The sequence below is a fragment of the Somniosus microcephalus genome, chromosome 6 (assembly GCF_052327205.1).
Source record: "Somniosus microcephalus isolate GS21.2 chromosome 6, FLI_Smic_1.0, whole genome shotgun sequence".
NCBI lineage: Eukaryota > Metazoa > Chordata > Chondrichthyes > Squaliformes > Somniosidae > Somniosus > Somniosus microcephalus.
The window spans coordinates 108,434,693-108,459,412 of record NC_140992.1 but is presented as its reverse complement, the minus strand read 5'-3'; the positions used below and the strand labels follow the sequence as shown (position 1 = coordinate 108,459,412).

Below are 24,720 nucleotides of genomic sequence, written 5' to 3'. Positions count from 1 at the left end.
TCCTTGGAAGAGGATATTGTACTGTGTGAAGGACTGGGTTCACCGTCACCTTGAAATCCCCACAGATGCGAATCTTCCTTGGCTCCCCGGACTTATTGCTTAACGTTTTCTTCATGACAGGAACGATGGGTGTCGCCCACTCGCTCCAGTCGACCTTAGACAACACGCCCGCCTTCTCCAGATTCTCCAGCTCTGCCTCGACGGCTGGGCGAATTGCATATGGTACCGGTCTTGCTTTGAAAAACTTGGGAACTGCATTCTCTTCTATTTTTATCGAGGCGGTTACGCCTTTAAGCTTGCCCAGTTCTTGTTGAAATACCTCTTTGGCGTTAGCTAAGATTGTTGACAATCGTCCAGGAGTGACGTCTTCATCTTTTTTTACCGTCCACCGTCATTGCATGAATGGAATGCCAATCCAAGTTTATCTTCCAGATCCATTGCCGTCCCAATAACGGTGGTCCACCATTTGGCAGTATGTAGAGATACAATTTCCGTATTTTCTTGCCATTGTATTCGACAGGCAGCCTTATTTTTCCTCTGGGGTATACTTTTTGCCCCGTATACGTCGTCAAGATGATGGATGTCTCTCTCAAGGGTATGTGTGAAAATAGCCGCTCGTAGTCTCGTCGATTCATGACGGTTAGCGCTGATCCTGTATCCAATTCCATTTTAACTTGGGACCCTGCTATCGTGAGGGTGACCCAAATGGTTCGGTGATCCTCTTTTGCGATTACATTGTGAAGTTTGAGACAGCTTAGTCTCCTGTTCCCGGATTCACTATCGCTCATCTGGTCTTCGGAACTACTGTCTGTCATCTTTTGTACTTTCTTGTACGGTTCCTTAGTAGCCTTTTTGTTGTCGCTGGTCTTCTTCCCAGACCTGCAAACTCGTGCAATGTGTCCCATCTTCCCGCATTGCCTGCATATTTTGTCTTTGGACCAGCAGTCCTTCTGGTCATGGTTAGTTCTGCCGCAGCGATAACATTTTGCAAATCCCCGTGTCATTTCGTGGGTGCCGTATTCCTGTGGTTTTTGTTGAATTTCTGCAGCTCCCCTGGCTGCTGCTTCATACGATACTGCAACGCTGAAAGCCTTATCTAGAGTCAGCTCTTTCTCTGAGAGTAACTTCTTCTGTGTTCCTTCACTCAGGAGTCCACAGACAAATTTGTCCCGTAGGGTATCTGCCAGTCCTGCTCCGAACTGGCAGTGCTTTGATAGCTTGCGTAGTTCCGTAAGATACTCAGCATTGCTCTCATCTTTGTGCTGAGTTCTCCTGTGGAATTTAAATCTTTCTGCTATCAACAGCGGTGCAGGGTTTAAGTGTTCCAGTAGGACAGCAACAATTTCGTTCAAACTCTTCGCCTTCGGTTTGGCTGGAGTAATCAGGTCCCGCAATAGGCCATACGCTCTAGCGCCCATTAAGTTTAGCAGTATCGATGCCTTTTTCCCCTCCGCTATTTCGTTTGCCTCGAAATATACCTCGACTCTTTCCACATACGTGGTCCAGTCCTCTATTGTATTATCAAAAGCAGTGATACAGCCAGTCTTCGGCATCTTGCAAATCTAAATTGGCGCCTCCCCGATTTAACAAAATGGCACCTCCCGCGCTTTGCCTTCTTCCCCGCTGTTGTTAGCGCTGCTTTCCACGGTTTCTTGCGCTTTTAATATTGATTTTTTTTCTTTTATTATTTTCCCGTCGTGGAGCGGACCCTCTGGGACACTTCTCTCCCTCTTCTTAGGTCCGAACGCTGCCCGGCTTCGAAGCACCGGCCGCGCCCTGTGTGCTCCACCCTCTCTCTCTCTCTTTGCTTCCCGACTCGCTGCCCGGCCCCGTTGAAAAGCGACCCGATCGAGCTCTAGCCCGCCGCAGCCCAGGAAGGATCAGTGCACTACCTGCCACCAGCCCGATTAGCTGGGAAACCACAGACTGAGGAACCAAGCCTGGCTCTGGACAGTCTCTCCTGCAAGTTTCCAATCCGACGATTTGGAGGGCGGTTGCCCACGGTCGACGCCCGTTTCTCGAGTTTCTTTGGATGTTATTTATTTATTTATTTTCTTTCTTCTGGCTTCGACCTTCAATAACGTCATCTGAGGTGCTGCCGAGTTGCAGGTATGTTCGTTTCTTACTCGTCGCCAGTGTTACGTCCATGAATAATTGAGACACGGACAGCAGGAGTGAACAAAATAAGTCTTTACTGGTGGAAGTCCATAGTGAAACTAAAAACACAGAGGCTCACTAGCGCCTTTTATACAGGGGTGGTCACTGCCGGTACTGCAGTCTGAGACCAGTTATTCTCTTAAAGGTACATACACAACAACTGTCTGTTCACTTGAGCTGCTCGTGGTGCTGGTTATGGTTTTCAACTGTGCTTGGGCTATCTCGTGCGATCTAGCTATGTCCATAGCTTTGTCCAGCGTTAGCCCAGACCAAACATTCAAAAATTTCTCTCTCACTTTAACTGAATGTATTCCAAACACGATGCGGTCTCTGACCATCTTATCTTTATCTGCATATTTACAGTCTTTTACCAGCAGTTTTAACTCAGTCATGAACTGTTCAAACGACTCACTAGCTCCTTGTACTTTCTCCTGAAACTTGTACCTAGCGAATATCGTATTTGTCTTGGGCATCACATATGATTCAAAATGGTCAAAATAACTTTTCAGTACCTTTGCTTCATCGGCGGTGAGAGACCATGTGTTAAAAATGTCTCTCCCTTTTTCTCCGATCCACAGGAGTAGGTAGCTGCATCTTTCTTCCTCCCCTTTGCTTTTCAACGGACCCGAGAACATCAACTCCACGTGTTGCTTGAACTTGCGCCATTCTCTATGTAAGTTCAAAGATCCCCAATCCATTCGAGGCAAGGGAGCTCCAACGATGTCCATGTCAAATCCCTGTTCTGTCACCATGTCCTGTTTTGCACACTTTGTACAAAAATAATAAATTGCAGGACAACGGAGTATTACAGTTTAAACTCTTTTATGAAAGCATTAGGTCTTGTCTTACTCATATAGCACAGTGGGGACAAGATGGAGTTAAGACCCCTAGCCGGGTCTTCCAAAACAATAGCAGTCCTTACAGATGCCTGCAGGCCAATGACAACTCAGCATGTGAACACATGTGAATATAATAGGTATTCCTTACAGATGCCTGCGGGCCAATGATAATTCAATATGCAAATGTTACAGGATGCATCCTAGGATGCTGAGGGAGGTTAAGAAGGAAATCGTGGAGATACTCGCCATAATTTTCCAAACCTCCTTAGATACGAGTGTGGTGCCAGAGGACTGGAGAATTGCAAATGTTACACCCTTGTTCAAAAAAGGGTGTAAGGATAAACCCAGCAACTGCAGGCCAGTCAGTTTAACCTTGGTTGTGGGGAAGCTTTTGGAAATGCTAATCAGGGACAAAGTTAACAGTCACTTGGAAAAGAATGGATTAATTAAGGAAAGCCAGCATGGATTTGTTAAAGGCAAATCATGTTTAACTAACTTGATCAAGATTTTTGATGAGGTAACAGAGAGGGTTGATGAGGGCAATGCGATTGATGTGGTGTACATGGATTTAGAAAAGGCGTTTGATAAAGTGTCACATAATAGGCTTGCCAGCAAAGTTGAAGCCCATGGAATAAAGGGGACAGTGGCAGCATGGATACGAAATTGGCTAAGTAACAGGAAACAGAGAGTAGTGGTGAACGGTTATTTTTCAAACTGGAGGAAAGTATACAGTGGTGTTCCCCAGGGGTCGGTACTAGGACCACTGCTTTGCTCAAAATTTGCAGATGACAAAACTTGGAAGTATAGTGAACAGTGAGGAGGACAGTGATAGACTTCAAGAAGACCTAGACAGGCTGTTGAAATGGGCAGACACGTGGCAGATGAAATTTAACGCAGGAAAGTGCGAAGTGATACATTCTGGTAGGAAGAATGAGGAGAGGCAATATGAACTAAAGGGTACACTCCTAAAGAGGGTGCATGAACAGAGAGACCTGGGGGTATATGTGCACAAATCATTGAAAAGTGGGAGGGCAGGTTGAGAAAGCAGTTAAACAAGCATACGGGATACTGGGCTTCATAAATAGGGGCATAGAGCACAAAAGCAAGTGAACTATGAGGAACCTGTATAAAACACTGGTTTGGCCTCAACTGGAGTATTGTGTCCAATTCTGGGCACCGCACTTTAGGAAGGATGTGAAGGCCTTAGAGAGGGTGCAGAAAAGATTTATGAGAATGATTCCAGGGATGAGGGACTTCAGTTATGTGGATAGACTGGAGAAGCTGGGGTTATTCTGCTTAGAGCAGAGAAGAGAACCAGAGGACAAGGTGACTGGCAAAAGAACCAAAGGTGACATCAGGAAAAACCTTTTACGCAGTGAGTGGTTAGGGTCTGGAATGCACTGCCTGAAAGGGTGGTGGGGGCAGACTCAATCGTGGCTTTCAAAAGGGATTTGGATAAGTACCTGAAGGAAAAACTTTGCACGGCTACGGGGAAACAGCGGGGGAGTGGGACTAGCTGAAGTGCTCTTGCAGAGCGCCGGCACGGGCTTGAAGAGCCAAAATGGCCTCCTTCTGTGCTGTAACCATTGCATGATTCTAAAACACCCAAGTGGCTACCTTTGTGTGTTGTTAGTTGGTATGATTGCACTAGGGTGAGGGTGAGTGTGAGGGGTGGCTAGTGAGATGGGGAAGTGATAATGTTGATAGAGAGGGATGGGTGGCGGTGCAAGGTAAGTTGGTGTAAGTAAGGATGAGCAGGAGTAGGGTAGGGAAGGCAGAGTGATGGGGATGTGATAAGAGGCACAGCAGGATGAGGTTGAGTGTGGCTTTGTACTAAAGTTTCGTGATCTAATGAGATCATTGAAATATTTGAGGCATTGCACCCAGGTCTTCCTGACCACACCCCTGCTTGTGCCCTCCTCTGCAATATGCAACCAGGCTATGTTGAACTCCTAGGGAGGTCTCTTCCGCCCATGGGAAGGGAAAAGGACCTCCCTGCGTGCTGTGACTCCCTCCATAAGCATACAGAGGGAGTCATGGGAGAGGCTGGGTGCAGGCCTGCACCTCTGTGCTATGCTTGTCAGTGTTTGCAGCACCTCAATGCTGTAGAACACTGACAGCACAAATGTCAAAGTAAAGTTGGCCATGGTCCCTTTAAGGAAACTGGCTGATGACGCGTCATCAAATGACGTCTCCAGGCCCGCTTCATCTAATTGGCCGGGAAACGCGCTGCGCGGGCTTAACAAGCCCAATCTAGGGAAATTCATTTCAGAGGCCAGGATGGAGCCAGCAGCAGGGTCGGGACCCGCCACCGACATCGCCCACCACAGACCCGCCGAGGTCAACAAAATTGTAGCCTAAATTTCTCTTTCTGTATCTAATTTGATTCTAATTCACCCTATGTCCTTCTCCATCATTCCTCTGTTTCTTTCTCTATCCTTAAATTTAATTTGTTAAGGAGATAGACTATTGGACCCAACGTTCAGGAGGTCCCAGATATCCCGTTGATCTCGCTACGCTGTTATCAACTTGCACTTCCAGCAAAGTGCAACGCAAAACATAATACGAACTGAAGGGTGAGAGACAAAATTCAACTCACAGCGCTCGCCATGGGCCGGGAGTGCTGCCACTAAGCCGAAAGCTCACTCCACAATGCTATGTACAAATAGACTAATAAATGCATCATACAAGTGTGAAGCTAAATCGAATTGACACTGTCTGCAAAAGGAAAAAACAAATGTTTTTTGCTCAGCCGACGTAAACATAATTAACAAGTTCCTATCAATTAAATAATTAATGTTTTTCCTTCAAATGTGTCTGGCGGTAATTTTCAGCTTCACCACCTAGGTGGTAAACTGGAAGCTCTGTCTCCAACACTTTATAGAGTCCACCCGATTTTTATTTCTATTGATTTCAGTGGAATGAGCACGAGGCGGGTGCTATAATGGGTGGGTGATCCATTCCACCAGTTTAAGATCCAGATAATGAAGGTGAAAATTACCCCCACTGTCTACTTTTTAATTCAAACTTTGTAATAGGAGCCATAGAAGAGTATGAACATTTCACTTTACTTGCTTGGCCAACAGAACCTTCCGCTATGGCTACTACAGCCAACAGATTGCTTAAATAAGCAGTCGGAATATCTACTAGATTGGGGCTCGTGGGTGAGTTGAGTAAAAGGTCCCTGTAAACTTTAGGGACCTTTACATGAAGTGTTAAGGATAGTTGCTATCAATAGCGTGCCCTGTCTCACGCATCTGAAATGATCTTCCATTTGGTCTCAAAGCATTACATGCAGCCACCTCTTCCCACCTGGTCTCTGGCGAAGATAGAAAGAAGGAGTCATTTGCTGGGCAGTTGTGGGAGGACTACATTATGAAAGAAACCTTTTTATGGCTACATAGCTGGGCTGGATTCTAGTACCGGTTTTTGGATTGTGGTGCTATGAAAAGGATTTGGATGTAAGATACCAGTATAACAAAATTGGAGTTTGCCCTGAAAGATCACACATAGAATAGCCTTAAACCTCAGCTGGTGATGCTTGTAACCTGACAGAGGTTCTTCAAATTGGTCATTAAGGGCTCTTCCCATCAAAAGGCATCTGTTGGTCCTTGTCCTTGTAGATAAATGTAAAGTGATACATACTACAACAGGAAACATGAACATGATGAAGGTGTATGCAAAAGAAGGAGGATTTGATGTGATTATTGACAAGTCATTGAAAGTTTCCAGTCAGTGACGTAAGGGATTGCCTTTGTATCAGCGACATGAGGGATTGCCTTTGTATCAGTGACATGGGGGATTGCCATTGTATCAGTGACGTGGGGGATTGCCATTGTATCAGTGACGTGAGGGATTGCCTTTGTATCAGTGATGTGGGGGATTGCCTTTGTATCAGTGACGTGAGGAATTGGCTTTAAGGTTATTCATCAATTCTTCCATATTTTACAACAGTAAAAAAATTAGGGACGATTTTTGCCTCACTCAAAACGGGGTGGCAGTGACGAAAATCGCGTGTGAAACAGAACTGCTGACTTACAGCTGATTGTCCGCCCGTTCCAATTTTCAGGCTGAGCTCGACTTAGGCGGTGGGAGCTGCAGCTGAAAACAGCCTAACACATATATGCAAGTCAGGGTAAAATTACACTGTCAAGACCCCCAGTGCCATGCTTGGCTCAATAAGTTTAATCGAAAAGCAAAAATTTAAACATGTTGCAAAACGTGCCTCGTGCCACACTCCGGACAACAGCACTGCTCTTACTGAAACAGATCATAATGCACCAGTCATTAAGGATCTGAATATGGTCATTTACAGAGTCATCAGAAAGGACCAAATAGATCCAGTCATGGCCATATCATGCTGTATAGTCAGCTTCGTAGTATACAGTAACATTGTATTATGCTCTCACTTCATTTGTCTCAACACCAGTTGCGAAACAGTTGACATTTCCCTTCTAATTGTGCCTTACCTCTGTTCATTACTTTCTTTTTTCCCTTTGCAGCATCAAGGTTTCCTGATCTACTCTGAATACTGCAACAACCACCCCAGTGCTGTGGCTGAAGTCATCAAACTCATGAAGATGCAAGACTATGCCTTATTTTTTGAGACCTGCCGACTGCACCAGCACATGATGAACCTCCCACTGGGTGCCTTTCTGATAATGCCAGTGCAGAAGCTCTGTAAATATCCATTACAGCTGTTGGAGCTGCAGAAGGCCACTGAGCCCCATCACAGGTAAGCACCCAAATGTTAAATAGTCTGTTACCACAGCAGATGGAACAATCCCATGCAACAGGGCACGATTAAGTCTAATAACTAGAATTTTGATTCTCTCTCCCAGTTTTATCTGTGATCATTTAAAGTTTTCCTGTTGTTTTGTTTATTTCATAACATTGGCTAAAACTTTTAAAAAGTAACAGTACAAAGACTTTCCATGATTTTCTGCACAGTGGTTGTCTGATCTCGGCTTTACTGTCAAAGAGCTGCAGAGAGGGAAAATGGGAGAGATTCGCATCAGGTCATTCTTGTTTACCTCTAAGCAGTCGGCTCAAAATTAGAAGTGGCAGAGATAGGTTACCAGTCTCCCAGCTTGGGGACCTAAAGGCTAGCTGATCAATAAGGATTCTTTTGATCAGTGGCTTAAATTGTTACCTTGGTAAATGATTAGGAAACAAAAAAAACAGACTGCCATATCATGTGCATGCCTTTAGAGTAAGGGATAGTCTCATCCAGCTGGTTTCTCAACCAAATACACATGAAGTGATCTCAATCACCTGAATGCACTCAACAAAGCAACGCTGGCATGTCTGATCGCTTTTTGGCTGTCAATCAAGCAACATTTGATCAGTATCTTAAAACCAGTCCCAAAAACAAACACAAAATTTGACTGTATGACAGGATAATTGGAGCTTTCTTAAACTACCTCAGGCTGTTATCCCATCTACCAGTCAAAAGATCCAAATTTCAGGCTCAAACCAAGCAGATCTTATCTAAGTGTTTAACAAAGATATCAAATGGCTAAACATTGGCATTGGCTAAGGCCCTTTGTGTACTGAACAATTTATTTAACATTAGCCCAGAGACTGGGAGCTGTATCTCCAATGCCAAGTCCCATGACAAAGGACAATAGTATCAGCTTGTTATGGATACAAATCTGAGATCAGGTTCAAATTATGTTAGTCTAGATTCCAGTGACTCGGGTAAGATGGTTAAATCTTTTACAATGCAAAGGCCAACTTTACTATGTCTAGCCTTGAGGAGGACAGGTTTCCATGCCACACCTATGTGTTCAAGGCAGATTGCTGAGCACCATACTCACAATCTTAACAATCTTCTGAAATCCAAGGTTAGGTAACAAAAGTTCCACGAAAGAGCAGCAAGCAAAGTAATATTAGACACAAAAGATCTAAGCTCATTCAGAACTTTCATGCTGGAAAATGTACTGACCCTGATGGCATAGATGTTCAGGTTCCCAAAACCCAGCTCCAGGGTTCCTCGGGTTTATCAACTAGTGCTTCCCCATCTTAGTGGAAAGAAGCATAACATTATTCATATCCAGAAGAAAAGGCTAGAGGCAGACCCTAACCAATATCTCTGTTGCTTATCAAGTCAAAGCTTGCAAATCACACCTAATGAGAAGCTATTGCTATATCTGGATTACAAATAGCTATCCAGCTGCCAGAGCAAATTGGTCAAATTGTGAATCTGCCTCGTGGTCCAGAAATGAAGTAGTTCTCAACATCTGATACATAGTCAGTGCTAGAGCAGTCAATGTTTCCAGAGTTTTTAATAGGATATGACAACTTAAGCCATTGATATCAATAGAAATGAAAATCAAGCTGTTTCTATAATGGATGGGCATTTTTATGTAATGGGTGTGAAGTTGATAATCTACCCCACAGATGTCATTTAAGTTGTTGTTCAAGAATCAAAAGAAAGAGGGGCAAGTCGACTTGGAGATTTTGGCCTAGAAATTCAGATTTCAGGCCTCTGCGTTGCACGGTTTTATTGTGGGGTCGGGAAGAGCACTCCAGCACCTCCCAGCTCCACATTCAGACAAGTATTTTTAACAAACTTAAATTTTTGGTGGCAGCCTGCAATAGTCCCTTAAGGGCACATGAAGACCTGGTTTAACTGAATGGTTGTGTTCAAGACAACCCAATTTTGCACAGGGAGCCTCAAACAGGCATTGGTTCCCTAATTTCATTCGCTAAGGGCCTAACACCTGTTTCAGGCATGGGCCCTGGACACCTTTTTTTTTTGGCCTATACCAATATGGCGCACTTCCAGGTCATAATGAGAGCGCGCTTCCTGCCCGCCATGTTGGAGGCTTAGGCGCCTGAAATGCAGGTGTGGCGCCATTGCATTTCTGGTTTAATCTTTATGTTTAAATATGGTATTTGCATTCAATTCTTTTCTGATACATGCAATGTACTAATCGCCACTTCTTCATTCATTGAGGGATTTCAAAAATGTGGAAGCTGCTACGATTGCCATGAAGAATATTGTCAATGTGATTAATGAACGCAAGAGACGGATTGAAAACCTCGATAAAATCCCTAGGTGGCAGAATGCAATTGTAAATTGGAAGGTATTAACTAGGACAATTCAATAAATCTTGCCCCTCCTTCTCTCTATCCTCTGTCCCCTCACTTAAGTAAGATTAATTTTATTATTTAACTTTTACGAAGTTTTAATTAGCACAATAGAGATGCATATATTTTCATTTTCATTGAAGTTGTATATGTATTAATCAATGTAATTTGTCTCATGCTATTTCAATATAAACTTAATGAATGCATAACATCTTTTCCAAATCCTTTTTTATTCCTGACTGAATCAGTAATTAATAGAAGCCTGTGTGATGAAGTCAAGTCTTGCAATATTTCTTTCTTCAATCGCTTGCCAATTGCTCAACATGAGTCAATCGATGCCTTCTCTCAGGTTATTTAGCCTCCCTCGATTGCTCTTTTTACCTATAATTTTTCCTCGATTTTCCTTCGTTTCTGTCACCACCTCAAGGATTTAGCCCTTCCCAAATGAGCCCGCAGCCTCCCTTGGCATCCTCCATCATGCCCATTAGTACCTGACACTTGACTCTCTGAGCAGCATCCCAACAATCTCACTTGTCCTTCTCAGTGAGAGTCTTGCCTCGCACACGTCTCAGAGGTTAACATCTCTAACGCCTCCCCATCCTGCTTATGTCTCTCACAGCCTCCACCTCTGATCCTGTTGATTGTCCAACTGTTACTGTCTCCCTCAATATTGCCAGCGAAAACATTTGCTCCCTTGCAAACAAGATCCTTGCAACCCATTATCATGGACAAATCCACTGACATCCTGGTCAAGACCAAAATATGGCTCATGGTGCAAGTTCCTTCCCCCTCCCTGAAGTCTCACCACTTGGCTATACCATCCGCCACTTGCCCACTCAAGACACCACAGTGGTAATATAACCCTTATCACCAAATCACACCTTCAAGCACCTCACCCTGTTCCATCCCTTCAGTCAATCATTTAAAATCCTTGTCCACTTCTCTATGACGGCTCATGTCAACTTGATACTGAAATGACCTCCCTTTGCCTCTACGCTAATCGTTTTCTCATTCTTGTTGACTTCACCTCTCATTTATTTTCCCTCCTGCAGTCAGTCAATCTCATCTTCATGTAAAATCCCTTACCCATATGCACAGCCACCCACACAACTATCCCAAGATTCTGATCATTGGCAAGATCAGTTCCTCATCACCTTTTACCAGTCACATTGTTTTACCTCCCCATACTCATAAAAAAAACTTCCGTTAGATCCGCCATTAATTCAGTCTCAAACTTACAACTCCCATTTATCTAGCTCTCCACCCACCACAACAGCGTTCATGTGGACCTACTTAATTGTCCTCTCACCTCTGCCTTGGATGCCCTTGTTCCCACCAAACCACTCACCATCTCCCACCTGGTATAGTCACCATCTTCATTCCCTCAAATCAGAAGACCGTAAACTTGAACATAACTGCGACACGTCCAGTCTGGTTATCCATCGCCAGATCAGACCTGACGATGACAAGTATCTTCAGCCAAACCTGTTGTGTATGTACCTTTAAGAGAATAACCGGTCTCAGACTGCAGTACCGGCAGTGACCACCCCTGTATAAAAGGCGCTAGAGAGCCTCTGTTGTTTAGATTCGTTATGGACTTCCACCAGTAAACATCTGTTGTTTTCACTCCTGCTAGTCCGTGTCTAAATCATTCACGGACTTAACACTGCCGACGAGTAAAGAAACGAACTTACCTGCAACTCAGCAGCAGCTCCGACAACGTTGTTGAAGGTCGGAGCCAGAAAAAAAAAAAATAGAGGCCATTGAAACTCGAGAAACGGGCGTCGACCGTCAATCATCGGGTTCAAGGCTTTGCAGGAGCGACTTTCCAGAGCCAGGCTGGGTTCCTCGGTCCGTGGTTTCCCAGCTAATCGGGCTGGTGGCAGGTAGTGCTCTGATCCTTCCTGGGCTGCGGCGGGCTGAAGCTCGATCGGGTGGCCTTTCAACGGGGCCGGGCAGCGAGTCGGGAAGCAAGGAGAGAGAGAGAGGGTGGAGCACACAGGGCGCGGCCGGTGTTTCAAAGCTGGGCAGCGTTCGGACCTCAGAAGAGGGAGGGAAGTGTCCCACAGGGTCCGCTCCACGATGGGAAGATAATAAAAGAAAATGAATTAATATTTAACGTGCAGGAAACCGTGGAAAGCAGCGCTAACAACAGCGGGGAAGAAGACAAAGCGCGGGAGGCGCCATTTTGTTAAATCGGGGAAGAAGGCAAAGCGCGGGAGACGCCATTTTAGATTTGCAAGATGCCGAAGACTGGCTGTATCACTGCTTTTGATAATACATTAGAGGACTGGACCACGTATGTGGAAAGAGTTGAGGTATATTTCGAGGCAAATGAAATAGCGGAGGGGAAAAAGGCATCAATATTGCTAAACGTAATGGGCGCTAGAACGTACGGCCTATTGCGGGATCTGATTACTCCAGCCAAACCGAAGGCGAAGAGTTTTAATGAAATTGTTGCTGTTCTACAGGAGCACTTAAACCGTGCACCGCTGTTGATAGCAGAAAGATTTAAATTCCACAGGAGAACTCAGCACAAAGATGAGAGCAATGCTGAGTATCTTACAGAACTACGCAAGCTATCAAAGCACTGCCAGTTCAGAGCAGGACTGGCAGATACCCTACGGGACAAATTTGTCTGTGGACTCCTGAGTGAAGGAACACAGAAGAAGTTACTCGCAGAAAAAGAGCTGACGCTAGATAAGGCTTTCAGCGTGGCAGTATCGTATGAAGCAGCAGCCAGGGGAGCTGCAGAAATTCAACAAAAACCACAGGAATACGGTACCCACGAAATGACATGGGGATTTGCAAAATGTTATCGCTGCGGCAGAACTAACCATGACCAGAAGGACTGCTGGTCCAAAGACAAAATATGCAGACAATGCGGGAAGATTGGACACATTGCACGAGTTTGTAGGTCTGGGAAGAAGACCAGCGACAACAAAAAGGCTACGAAGGAACCGTACAAGAAAGTACAAAAGATGACGCACAGTAGTTCCGAAGACCAGATGAGCGATAGTGAATCCGAGAACAGGAGATTAAGCTGTCTCAAACTTCACAATGTAATCGCAAAAGAGGATCACCGAACCATTTGGGTCACCCTCACGATAGCAGGGTCCCAAGTTAAAATGGAATTGGATACAGGATCAGCGCTAACCATCATGAATCGACGAGACTACGAGCGGCTATTTTCACACATAACCTTGAGAGAGATATCCATCGTCTTGACGACGTATACGGGGCAAAAAGTATACCCCAGAGGAAAAATAAGGGTGCCTGTCGAATACAATGGCAAGACGATACGGAAATTGTATCTCTACATACTGCCAAATGGTGGACCACCGTTATTGAGACGGGAATGGATCAGGAAGATAAACTTAGATTGGCATTCCATTCATGCAATGACGGTGGAAGGTAAAAAAGATGAAGACGTCACTCCTGGACGATTGTCAACAATCTTAGCTAACGCCAAAGAGGTATTTCAACAAGAACTGGGCACGCTTAAAGGCGTAACCGCCTCGTTAAAAATAGAAGAGAATGCAGTTCCGAAGTTTTTCAAAGCGAGACCGGTACCATATGCAATTCATCCAGCTGTCGAGGCAGAGCTGGAGAATCTGGAGAAGGCGGGCGTGTTGTCTAAGGTCGACTGGAGCGAGTGGGCGACACCCATCGTTCCTGTCATGAAGAAAACGTTAAGCAATAAGTCCGGAGAGCCAAGGAAGATTCGCATCTGTGGGGATTTCAAGGTGACGGTGAACCCTGTCCTTCACACAGTACAATATCCTCTTCCAAGGATAGAAGACATCTTCGCCTCACTGTCTGGAGGGAAGCGTTTTACAAAAATTGACCTCGCACAAGCATATTTGCAGATGGAGGTTGAAGAGTCCTCTAGGAAGTATCTCACGATAAACACTCACAAAGGTCTTTACCAGTATCATCGATTGGTATTCGGAGTAGCATCGGCTCCGGCGATATGGCAAAGAGCGATGGAACAAGTCCTGCAAGGGATTCCGGGGACTCAGTGTTACTTGGACGACATCCTTGTAACAGGTGAAGATGACAGTGAACACCTTAACAACCTAGAACAGGTGCTCACTAGACTACGGGAACATGGGCTGCGAGCCAACCGCCCCAAGTGCAAATTTTTTAAGAAACAGATATCATAGTGTGGCCACGTGATTGATGAAGAGGGGTTACATAAGTCCGCTGACAAAATTGAAGCGGTTGTTAAGGCCCCAGCGCCTGAAAATGTGTCACAACTGAGGTCATTCCTCGGGTTGGTGAATTACTATCATAAGTTTTTGCCGAATTTGTCGACAATTCTGCATACACTGAACGCCCTGCTACGAACGGGGGTTGCATGGAAATGGAGCGATGATTGTAAACGTGCTTTTCAGAAGAGTAAGGACTTAATCACTTCGAAGGAAGTATTGGCTCACTACAACCCAGCACTGCCAATCAGGCTGGCGTGTGATGCGTCTCCCTACGGCATTGGGGCGTTACTGTCACATAAATTCCTTGATGGTTTGGAGAGGCCGATAGCTTTTGCGTCACGCTCGTTAACTTCTGCCGAGCGTAACTACGCCCAGATTGACAGAGAGGCCCTCAGCCTAGTGTGGGGGGTGAAGAAGTTCAATCACTATCTGCACGGTCAAAAATTTACTCTACTAACCGATCATCAACCTCTTGTCTCCATTTTCAACCCTCAGAAGGGCGTACCGATAATGACAGCACAACGGCTGCAGAGATGGTCCCTTTTCCTAGGGGCACACCAATATGACATCGAGTACAAAGGAACTAAACAGCATGGAAATGCTGATGGATTGTCACGTCTACCGTTGCCGACGGTGGAAGAAGAAGACCTTGCAGTGGATCCAATGGAGTTATTCCACTCGACCATAGTCGAATGTCTCCCTGTGACGAATACAAACATAGAAAAGGAAACATGGAATGACCCGACACTATCACGGGTCTATGATTTAACGGTGAAGGGATGGCCAGCACATGGCGAACCACTGCTGCCAGCATTTTCGTCAAGAAGAGAACAGCTGTCAGTGTGCAGAGGAACCTTGATGTGTGGATCCAGAGTAGTAATTCCACCTAAGTTGACGAATAGAGTGCTCAATGAGCTTCATGAGGGTCATCTGGGTGGGGTAAAAATGAAGAGCTTAGCCAGAGCGTTTGTGTGGTGGCCGGGAATCGATAGAGAAATCGAAGAGATGACCAAGAGCTGTGCAGGATGCCAGAAGGTCCAAAACGCCCCACCACAAGCTCCTCTGCATCCATGGGAGTGGCCCTCATCTCCATGGCAAAGGGTGCACATTGATTTTGCTGGTCCCTTCATGGACTCGATGTTTTTAATTGCGGTGGATGCACATTCAAAGTGACCAGAGGTAATAAAAATGTCCTCAACCACCACGGAAAAACTATCGCAGTTTTATGAACCATATTCGCCAGGAATGGGCTGCCTGAACAGATTTGCTCTGACAATGGACCACAGTTTGTGTCTGAAGAGTTCCGGAGGTTCTTAAAGAACAATGGTTTTAAGCATTACACATCTGCCCCATATCATCCAGCCACTAATGGATTGGCCGAGAGGTTTGTCCAAACATTCAAGAAGGCTATCAAGGCAATGTGTAATGAAGATATACCCCTACAACACAAGGTGGACAACTTCTTGTTTGCCTACCGGAATGCGACACATGCGGTTACCAACCAAACTCCAGCCATGATGTTCTTCAATCGAAGACTACGATGCCGCTTGGATTTGGTTAAGCCAAACGTCCGAAGAGATGTGGAGAACAGGCAGTTTCAGAATATGAATGAAAGGCCGACCAGGAGTTTTAAGATAGGTCAACCAGTTTTGACCCGGGACTACCGCACTGAGAAATGGCAGCCAGGAACGATTTGTACACGGCAAGGACCTCTCATGTATACCGTGGACGTTGGGGAGAGCATTGTAAGACGCCATGCTGACCAGATTCTAGAGTCACTGGAAAACGTCAACTCCACACCACGACCTGATACACCTGGTAATGAAATCGACGTTCCAATTGCAGCTACCGCTGAACCGGTAATATTGGAAGCAGATGAACCAAACAACGACATTGATTCCGACTCAACATTGCCAGAAGAACCAGATACTCCAAAGAGGCATTATCCAGACAGAATTAGGAAGCCTCCTCAAAGACTGAACTTATAATTGTTTAAACTTAACCAATGTATCTAGCAACAGTAATTGTGATTGTAAATCGTTATCATTAGTTGTTAAATGAATGTTATGTACTGTTTATCTAAAAGGGGAGGAATTGTTGTGTATGTACCTTTAAGAGAATAACTGGTCTCAGACTGCAGTACCGGCAGTGACCACCCCTGTATAAAAGGCGCTAGAGAGCCTCTGTTGTTTAGATTCGTTATGGACTTCCACCAGTAAACATCTGTTGTTTTCACTCCTGCTAGTCCGTGTCTAAATCATTCATGGACTTAACAAAACCCACCTACTACTCCAGGATCTTCTTGAATGACAAGACCAAGACTCCTCCTCTCTACAGAAACCACCTCCTCAAAGAACATTTTTCTGCCTACTCCACTCTTACCTGTAATTCCAAGTGTGCAGAGCTCATGGATCTCTTTATCTTCAAGAGTCATGCAGTTGTCTCCACCCCAAACTCACTTTCGTATCTTCCCCCATTCCCAATCTCCCCCGAGTTCCCCACCCATTCTAGTTTTGATTCCTGGCCCTCTGCTTTTCTTCCCCCATCTCCCATGACCTCCCATCACTCATTTCCACCAGGAGACCCATCCCCCACACACTTGATCTCTTCCCCAAGCAATTTCTGTCCATTCAACCACCCCTCCAGGTTCACATGCTGATTGTAAATAGTTTCCTTTCCTCAGATACCATCTCTGTCTTTGAAAACTGCCGTCGCCATCCACCCTCCTCAAAATTTTCAACCAAATTCTCACCTCCATGATCTGTGACCATCGTTCCCAAAACTCCTTGTCTCAATTCTTTCAATCAAGTTTCTAATCTGCTCACAGCACTGCTATGACTTTGCCCAAAGTCACAAACATCATCCTCCGATTGCCTGTGGCTGTGGTGCAAAATCTCTCCCTGTCCACCCCAATCTCGCTGCAGCATTTGAAACGTTGGAACACACCATCCTCTTCTACCACCTCTCCTCCATTGCTCAGCTATGTAGGTCAAGTCTTAAATGGTTCTACTAATATCTATCCGAACACAGCCAGCACATTGCCAACAATGGCTTTTGCACCCACCCTGTCACTTCTGGAGTCCCTGTCATCAGCTCCCTCCTCTTCTTCATCTACCTGCAGTCCCTCAGTGAAATCATCCACACTGCATTGGCTTTCACATATTTGCTGATGGCACCTGGCTCTATCTCTCCACCGCTCTCTTGACCTGGTGATTGACTCCATGTAGTCAGACGGCCTGCTCGACATCAAGCCATGGATGCACCACAACTTCCTCAGATTTAATATTGGGAAAACCAAAGCTTCGTTTTAGGCCATCACCGTAAACACCGCTCCTTTGTTGATGATTCCATCCCCCTCCCCTGCCACTTGCTCAGACTAAACCAAGATGTGCTAAACCTTGGCATCCCATTCGACCCTGAACTGAGCTTTAAAACCCACATTACCAAGACTGCCTAGCTCCACCGAACATTACCCACCTCAACCCCTCTGCCACTGAAACTCTTATCCACACTTTTGGCACCTCTGCACTTAATTACTACATTGCCTCCATCCTCCATAAACTCCACCTCGTCTGAACCACAGCCACCCTTATCCTGTCCGCACCAAGTTCTACTCATCCATCACTTCTATCCTTGCTGACCTACACTGGCTTTTTGTTCTACAAATTATTGAATTTAAACTCCCTCCATGGCTTTGCCCCACCCTATCTCTGCAATCTTTTATCCCTCCTGCACTCTTCATTCCTCTGACTGACAATCTCTGCATTCCTTCCTTTCCTTCACCCCATCATTGGAGAGGCGCTTTCATCAACTTTAGTCCCACTCTCTAGAATTTCCTTCCAAACTCCTTCACCTCTCCCTCCTCCTTTAAAATTATACTCAAAACCCATATATGCAACAAAGCTTTTGGTCATCCATGACTCGGTATCCATTTCTCTGTCAATTTCCCTTGTGAAGTGTCTGGGGGCATTTTTTTTATCCTAAAGGTGCTATATAAATGCAAATGTTACATATCAGGGTGGAACATGAGAGGCTCCACTAACAGAGTCTCTTTAGACACAAGCACAAGCAAAGAGACAGACCTGCAATGCCATGCCTCACCTTGGTGTCTAGCAGGGCTCTGAGTCAGCAACAAAGCCTCACAATATCTGCTTATAATATGTAACTGGGTTTAGGTCCTGTCACCTTGCAAAATTAGGCTTCTCATACACGCAAATAATTTAAAGTCATTTCTATAAACCTTCTCCTATATCATATCCATTTGGTTAAAAACTGCAGCTGTTTCTGGATCCCCTTCCCAATGCAAAAATGACGTGCGGTATGTCAACAATTATGGTAAACTGCTCCTCATCGCTTTTTTTTGTTAGGGAGAAGAGCTTTTGGACCGTAGCTCAGATCTTGTCCAAACTGGTGATTTAATTGTGATCATGAAGCCACAAGGCAAGAGCAAGGACATGGTATTTTTTCTCTTTGACCATCAAGCAATCTTATGTAAGAAGGTAAAATCACAGCCAGGCAATAACCTTTGTTTAAAAGAGACCTCCACCATCAGTACTACTTATAAAAATAGTTATGAAAAATTACTAGAGGGTCTGCAAGATTATTAGATCTCTGCTTGTCTGGGGCCGCACATACACTGCAAGAAGTGCCTTAACAATTCTGTATTCTATATTTTTTTTGTTGATCAGCTTGCACATTATTTCTATTGTTGTACAATAGTAAAAAAACATTCTGCGATGAAGCTTTCTTTTAGGTGGTTGATACTAGCTGTCAGAAGTTAGGATAGGGATCTCCAGGAGCAGTAGTTGCAGGAGATCCCCACAAAGATTAGTTTAAATATCGCTGAGCTAGATGGAAGGTGTAGCTAGTCCCGGTGAAGTAAAGAAGCCGAATTAACATTAACATTGGTTGAACTCTCCCACATCAACAGGAAAATCTTCCTCATTCATTTAACTGTCATTGAATATAAGGGGGTGGAAACCAGGCGCTGTGCGACTAGCATGTGCCTGAAGCCAGAGGCCTGAGGATTGATGAAAATTGAATTTCTGATATCATCACCATACTGGGTTGGTATGGGAGCTGGTCGCACCTCCACAGGGAGCTCTCCTGAGCAAAGACTTCAGTTTCAGGCCGCCTGCCTTGCTGGTATATCATAAATATTTACTGGGGGGAGGCAGGGGAGGGGGGAGGAGCGTTGAGGTCCTGAGAGGCTCAAAGAGTTAGCTGCGTCTGTTCAACCTCAGGTGGACTATCCCAAAGAGAGAAATGGCAATCTCTTCGTGGCAGATGGGGAAATTCAAACTCAGGCAGTCTCAGGTTTTCCTAAGGCAGCCTACTCAAAAAATCTCTAATCATGCCTTGAACCTCGGTTAGGAAATCCTCTTCAAATCCTGTACTACCCACTGCTCCTGAGTTACGGTGCTCCCAGTGATTGCGAGAAGACGAGGATGGCCTGGCATGATTACATTCCATGCCTCAGTAGAACTAATATGGTAAGCGTCTGTGACATTGGAAAACACAAAACATAGTTGCCAAAGCACTCAGACACTTTTCTCGTGTAAAACAGAATGGTAGGGAATTAGAGAAAGGTGCTTCAAATCTCCCATTTTAATAGGAGGGGAGCAGGAAGGTTATTGTCCTTGTGGAAGTTAATCTGAACTGATGTTTTCCTGAACAAACCTAGATGCCAATGATCGCTGGAATAATGCTTTCGGACAAATGGACATAAGCATACAATGACATAAGACATTGCACTGCTCCACTATAGTCAGATTCTAATTCGTTTTTAAAGAAGGGAGAAAAATTAAAAAGACAAAATATAACTTTCTAATACAGAAACACTTCAACCATGTTGATCACATGGAAGTATTAAACTAAAGTGCTACAAATAACAACTAATGTTAAGTAAGACCTTGCTCACCACTCAGTTGGTAATCTTACTGTATGTCCACACTTCATCCATGTATGTGACACTCCTTACAGTAGATGTAGTAGATGTAATATATCTAGATTTCCAAAAGGCCTTCGATAAGGTACCACATAATAGAATATGGTCAGAGCATGCGGAATCAGGGGACAAGTAGCAGAATGGATAGTTAGCTGGCAAGACAGAAAGCAGAGAGTAGGGGTAAAGGGTAGTTATTCAGAGTGGCAGAAAGTGGGTAGTGGTGTTCAACAAACATAGAAACATAGAAGATAGGAGCAGGAGTAGGCCATTCGGCCCCTCGAGCCTGCTCGGCCATTCAATGAGATCATGGCTGATCATCCAAACTCAGTACCCTGTCCCTGCCTTCTCCCCATATCCCTTGATCCCTTTCGCCTTAAGAAATATATCTAACTCCTTCTTGAATATATTTAATGAATTGGCCTCAACTGACTTCTGTGTTAGAGAATTCCACAGGTTCACCACTCTCTGGGTGAAGAAATTCCTCCTCATCTCTGTCCTAAATGGCTTACCCCTTATCCTTAGACTATGACCCCTGGTTCTGGACACCCCCGCCATCGGGAACATCCTTCTTGCATCTAGTCTATCTAGTCCTGTTAGAATTTTATAAGTTTCAATGAGATCCCCTCTCATTCTTCTAAACTCCAGTGAGTATAAACCCAATTGACCCAATCTCTCCTCATACGTCATTCCTGCCATCCCAGGTATCAGCCTGGTGAATCTTCGCTGCACTCCCTCCATGGCAAGAACATCCTTCCTCAGATAAGGCGACTAAAACTGCACACAATACTCAAGATGTGGTCTCACCAAGGCCCTGTACAACTGCAGCAAGACATCCTTGTTCCTGTACTCAAACCCTCTCGCTACGAAGGCCAACATACCATTTGCCTTCTTAACCGCCTGCTGCACCTGCATGCTTACCTTCAGCGACTGGTGCACAAGGACATCCAGGTCTCGTTGCACTTCCCCTTCTCCCAATCTATTGCCATTCAGATAATAATCTGCCTTCCTGTTTTTGCCACCAAAGTGGATAACCTCACATTTATCCACATTATACTGGATCAGTGCTGGGACCAATGTTGTTCGTAATTTATATTAATTATTTAGACTTTGGCTTCAAAAACACAATTTCTAAATTTGCGGATGACACCAAATTTGGGGGGGAATGCGGGGGGTGGGGGATAGTCAATACTGAGGAGGACTGCATCAAATTACAAGGAGACATCAATAAACTTGCAGAATGGGTATAAAATTGGCAAATGAATTTCAACACAGATAAATATGAGCTACTACATTTTGGTAACAAAAATAAGAGGCCACATATTACTTGGAAAATAAAAATCTAAATGGGGTAGAGGAGCAGAGGGATCTGGGAGTGCAAATACATGAATCAGTAAAAGTAGCATCACAGGTTAATGAGGCCATAGGTTAAAAAGCAAACCAAGCACCAGGGTTTATTACTAGAGGGATAGAATTGAAAAGTAGAGAGGTTATGCTAAACTTGTATCAAACCTTGGTTAGACTACACTTAGAGTACTGTGTGTATATCTGGTCACCATATTATAAAAGGGATATAGAGGCACTGGAGAGGGTGCAAAAAAGATTTACAGGGATCATATCAGAATTGCGAGGTTATACCTATCAGGAAGGAAGAGCAGGCTGGCTCTCTTTTCTCTTGAAAAGAGGAGACTGAGGGGTAACTTAATAGAGGTTTTAAAATTATGAAAGGGTTTGATAGAGTAGACACAGAAAGTGTGTTTCCATTTGTGGGGAAGAGCATAACTAGAGGCCATCAATATAAGTTGTCATCAAGAAATGAAATAGCAAATTCAGAAGAAACATCTTTATCCAGAGAGTGGTGAGAATGTGGAACTTGCTGCCACAGGGAGTTGTTGAGTGAATAGTAGAGATGCATTTAAGGGGAAGCTAGTTAACCATGGCCCGGATTTTGCTGTAATAATAATGGTTAGGCTATCAGTGCTCGCCGTTATTACAGAGTAAATCTAACAGCAAATTGTGGCATTCACATGTATTGATTTGTATGTGGGTTCAATGACGACACATTCATGAAAGAGAATGTCTTTTAATCTAAAGTTTGTTCAACTATGTTAACAGCATTACAGGGGACACCATCTTAGAGATCCATCTAAAACGAAACTAAAACTAAACTCTCTCACATGCCCTCTGCTGGTCAGGCATAAATAATCAAACAGGCAAATATGCTGGTAAGGCATCATAATCAAACAGGCAAATACCATCACTATTTGCTGATATCATTACATCTCCCTTTCTTAAAACAAAAGTATTTTACTTTTATCTAACAACATGTTTTCTTTGTATTACTCTGCATTTTAACTGTAACACTTAATGAACTTACATTATCATTATCATTATCAAGGTTTTTTAACCTTGTTTTGTGTGTTCACATGAAATATGTAAATACACTAAAATTTGAAGAAAGAATAAGATAACATTACTTCCTTCTATAACAATAGTCCTTAAACTTGCTCAATGAGTCTCTCAGGAGGCTTCACGCGTCTTGAGGATTTTCTGATTGATTGTCCTTGAATCTGAGTTGTTGCCTCAGATGATGATTTCTCAGCTGTGTGATCAGGTTGTTCAACAGTATCAGTCTTTTGACCTGCTGTGTGATCAGGTTGTTCAACAGTATCAGTCTTTTGACTTGCTGTGGCTGGTCCCATGAGAAGATCTCGACGATTTCTTCGCAGAACAGCACCCTCATCTGTCTGAATGGTGTATGATCTTGGTTGAACTTCACTCAGGACAGTTCCCTTCTGAGTCCATGTGTTTGTTTTGTCTTTGAACCTTACTTGGTCACCAGTGTGGAGTTCAGGTAGGTTTTGTGTTCCTCTGTCATAGTAGTACTTTTGCTTTTCTTTCTGTTGTTTTTTGAACTTCGTGGCCTAGAAATTCAGTGCCCTTAGCGCCGATTTTGCGGCGCTAGAGGGCCTAGCGCTGCAATTGGCGCCGGCGCCGAAATTGCCTGGGGCCCTTCCGCCGCGGTAGACCGGTAGCGCTGCGCCGGCACCGATGACGTCATCGGTGTGCGCAGCGTCCCGGTTGCCATGCAGACGGGCCCCAGCGCCGAAATTCAGTTGCGGCCGCCTCGCCCGTGGCAGCCGCAACTAAGACTCTGGCAACAGAGTCTTACACGACTTTGCGCCGGCGCATTAAAGGCCCCGCGGCGGCCGGCCGCTTTCCCGCCGGCCGCCTGGCCGCAGCTCCCTCCCCGGACTTCCCCCCCCCCCCCGGAACAGAAGCAAGCCCGGCACTTGTCCGAGGTGCCGGGCTCATTTTTAAAAAGATTTTCGCGGGCCGCGGCCGGGTGCAGGCAGCTCCTCCTTAAGGGAAGGAGGAGGCCTGCACTTCCCGAACCTGCCGCACCGCAGCGGGCGCCGCAGCGCCGGAATAGCGCCGATATTCAGCGCGTAGCGCCAGTTTTCAGCCGCAAACAGCTCTCAGCAGCGCCGGCAGCCGTTTGGGCGCAGAACTATTGAATTTTGGGCCCGACCAGCGCGACTTAGCTCCGGCACTAACTTCCGGCGCTAAAGCCCTGGCTGCGCCAAAACTCAATTTCTAGGCCCCTCACTTTCTCCCCCGCTTTTGTTTTCAGGAGGTTCTCCGGGATGGGTAGGTTTGACCTTAGCAGACGTCCCATAAGGAGTTGGGCTGGTGACTTACCACACTCGAGCGGCGTTGTGCGGTATACAAGCATGCTCTGGTAGAAGTCAGTTCCACTGTCTTTTGCCTTGTACATCAGTCTTTTCACTGTCTGGACCGATTTATCCACTAGACCATTGGACTGTGGAAAGTGAGGACTTGACGTTGTGTGGACAAAGTCCCACTCTTTGGCAAAGTGTCGGAAACTTGCATTGTAAAACTGGGGTCCGTTGTCTGTGAAGACCTCGCTTGCCACGCCATGTCTGGAGAATATGGCTTTCATACATGTTATCACAGCATCTGCAGTGGTGGTGTACAGTCTACAAACCTCTGGATACAGGGAGTAATAGTCTGTGACTACAAGATAGTCCTTCCCTTGACATACGAATAGGTCAGCGCCTACCTTCTGGTAAGGTCTGTCTGGCGCTGGGTGTGGCTTTAGTGGTTCTACCGGATTGCTTGCTCGATATTTCAGGCATATTGTGCAGTTTGACACCTCATTTGTCACATCTTGGTTGATTCGTGGCCAGTACATCACCTCTCGTGCTCTTTTCTTACACTTTTCGATTCCCAGATGTCCTCCATGGATCCTTTTTAGCATCTCTTTTCTCAGACTCTTTGGGATAACTATTTTACTTCCTTTGTAGATGATGTCTTCGACCACTGATAGTTCCACCCTGCAGTTCCAGTACTCTGCCATGTCAGGTGAGCAGTCTTGCTTCATGTTGGGCCATCCATCCAAGATGCTTTTCCTCAGTCGTCTCATTGTTTCATCTTTGTTTGTCTCAGT

At 45.0% G+C, this 24,720-nt stretch overlaps 1 protein-coding gene across 2 annotated transcripts in view; it reads left to right on the top strand.

The window, feature by feature from the left end:
- The window catches only part of LOC147115976 (rho guanine nucleotide exchange factor 4-like), a 173,154-nt gene that overhangs the window by 94,689 nt on the left and 53,745 nt on the right, over nucleotides 1-24,720 (top strand). For both annotated transcript variants that reach the window (XM_085990657.1, XM_085990656.1), the window contains exons 4-6: nucleotides 7,499-7,731; nucleotides 9,958-10,087; nucleotides 18,673-18,804. In XM_085990657.1, the coding sequence (XP_085846783.1) occupies nucleotides 7,499-7,731; nucleotides 9,958-10,087; nucleotides 18,673-18,804 (495 nt within the window). The remainder of the gene's footprint in view (nucleotides 1-7,498; nucleotides 7,732-9,957; nucleotides 10,088-18,672; nucleotides 18,805-24,720) is intronic.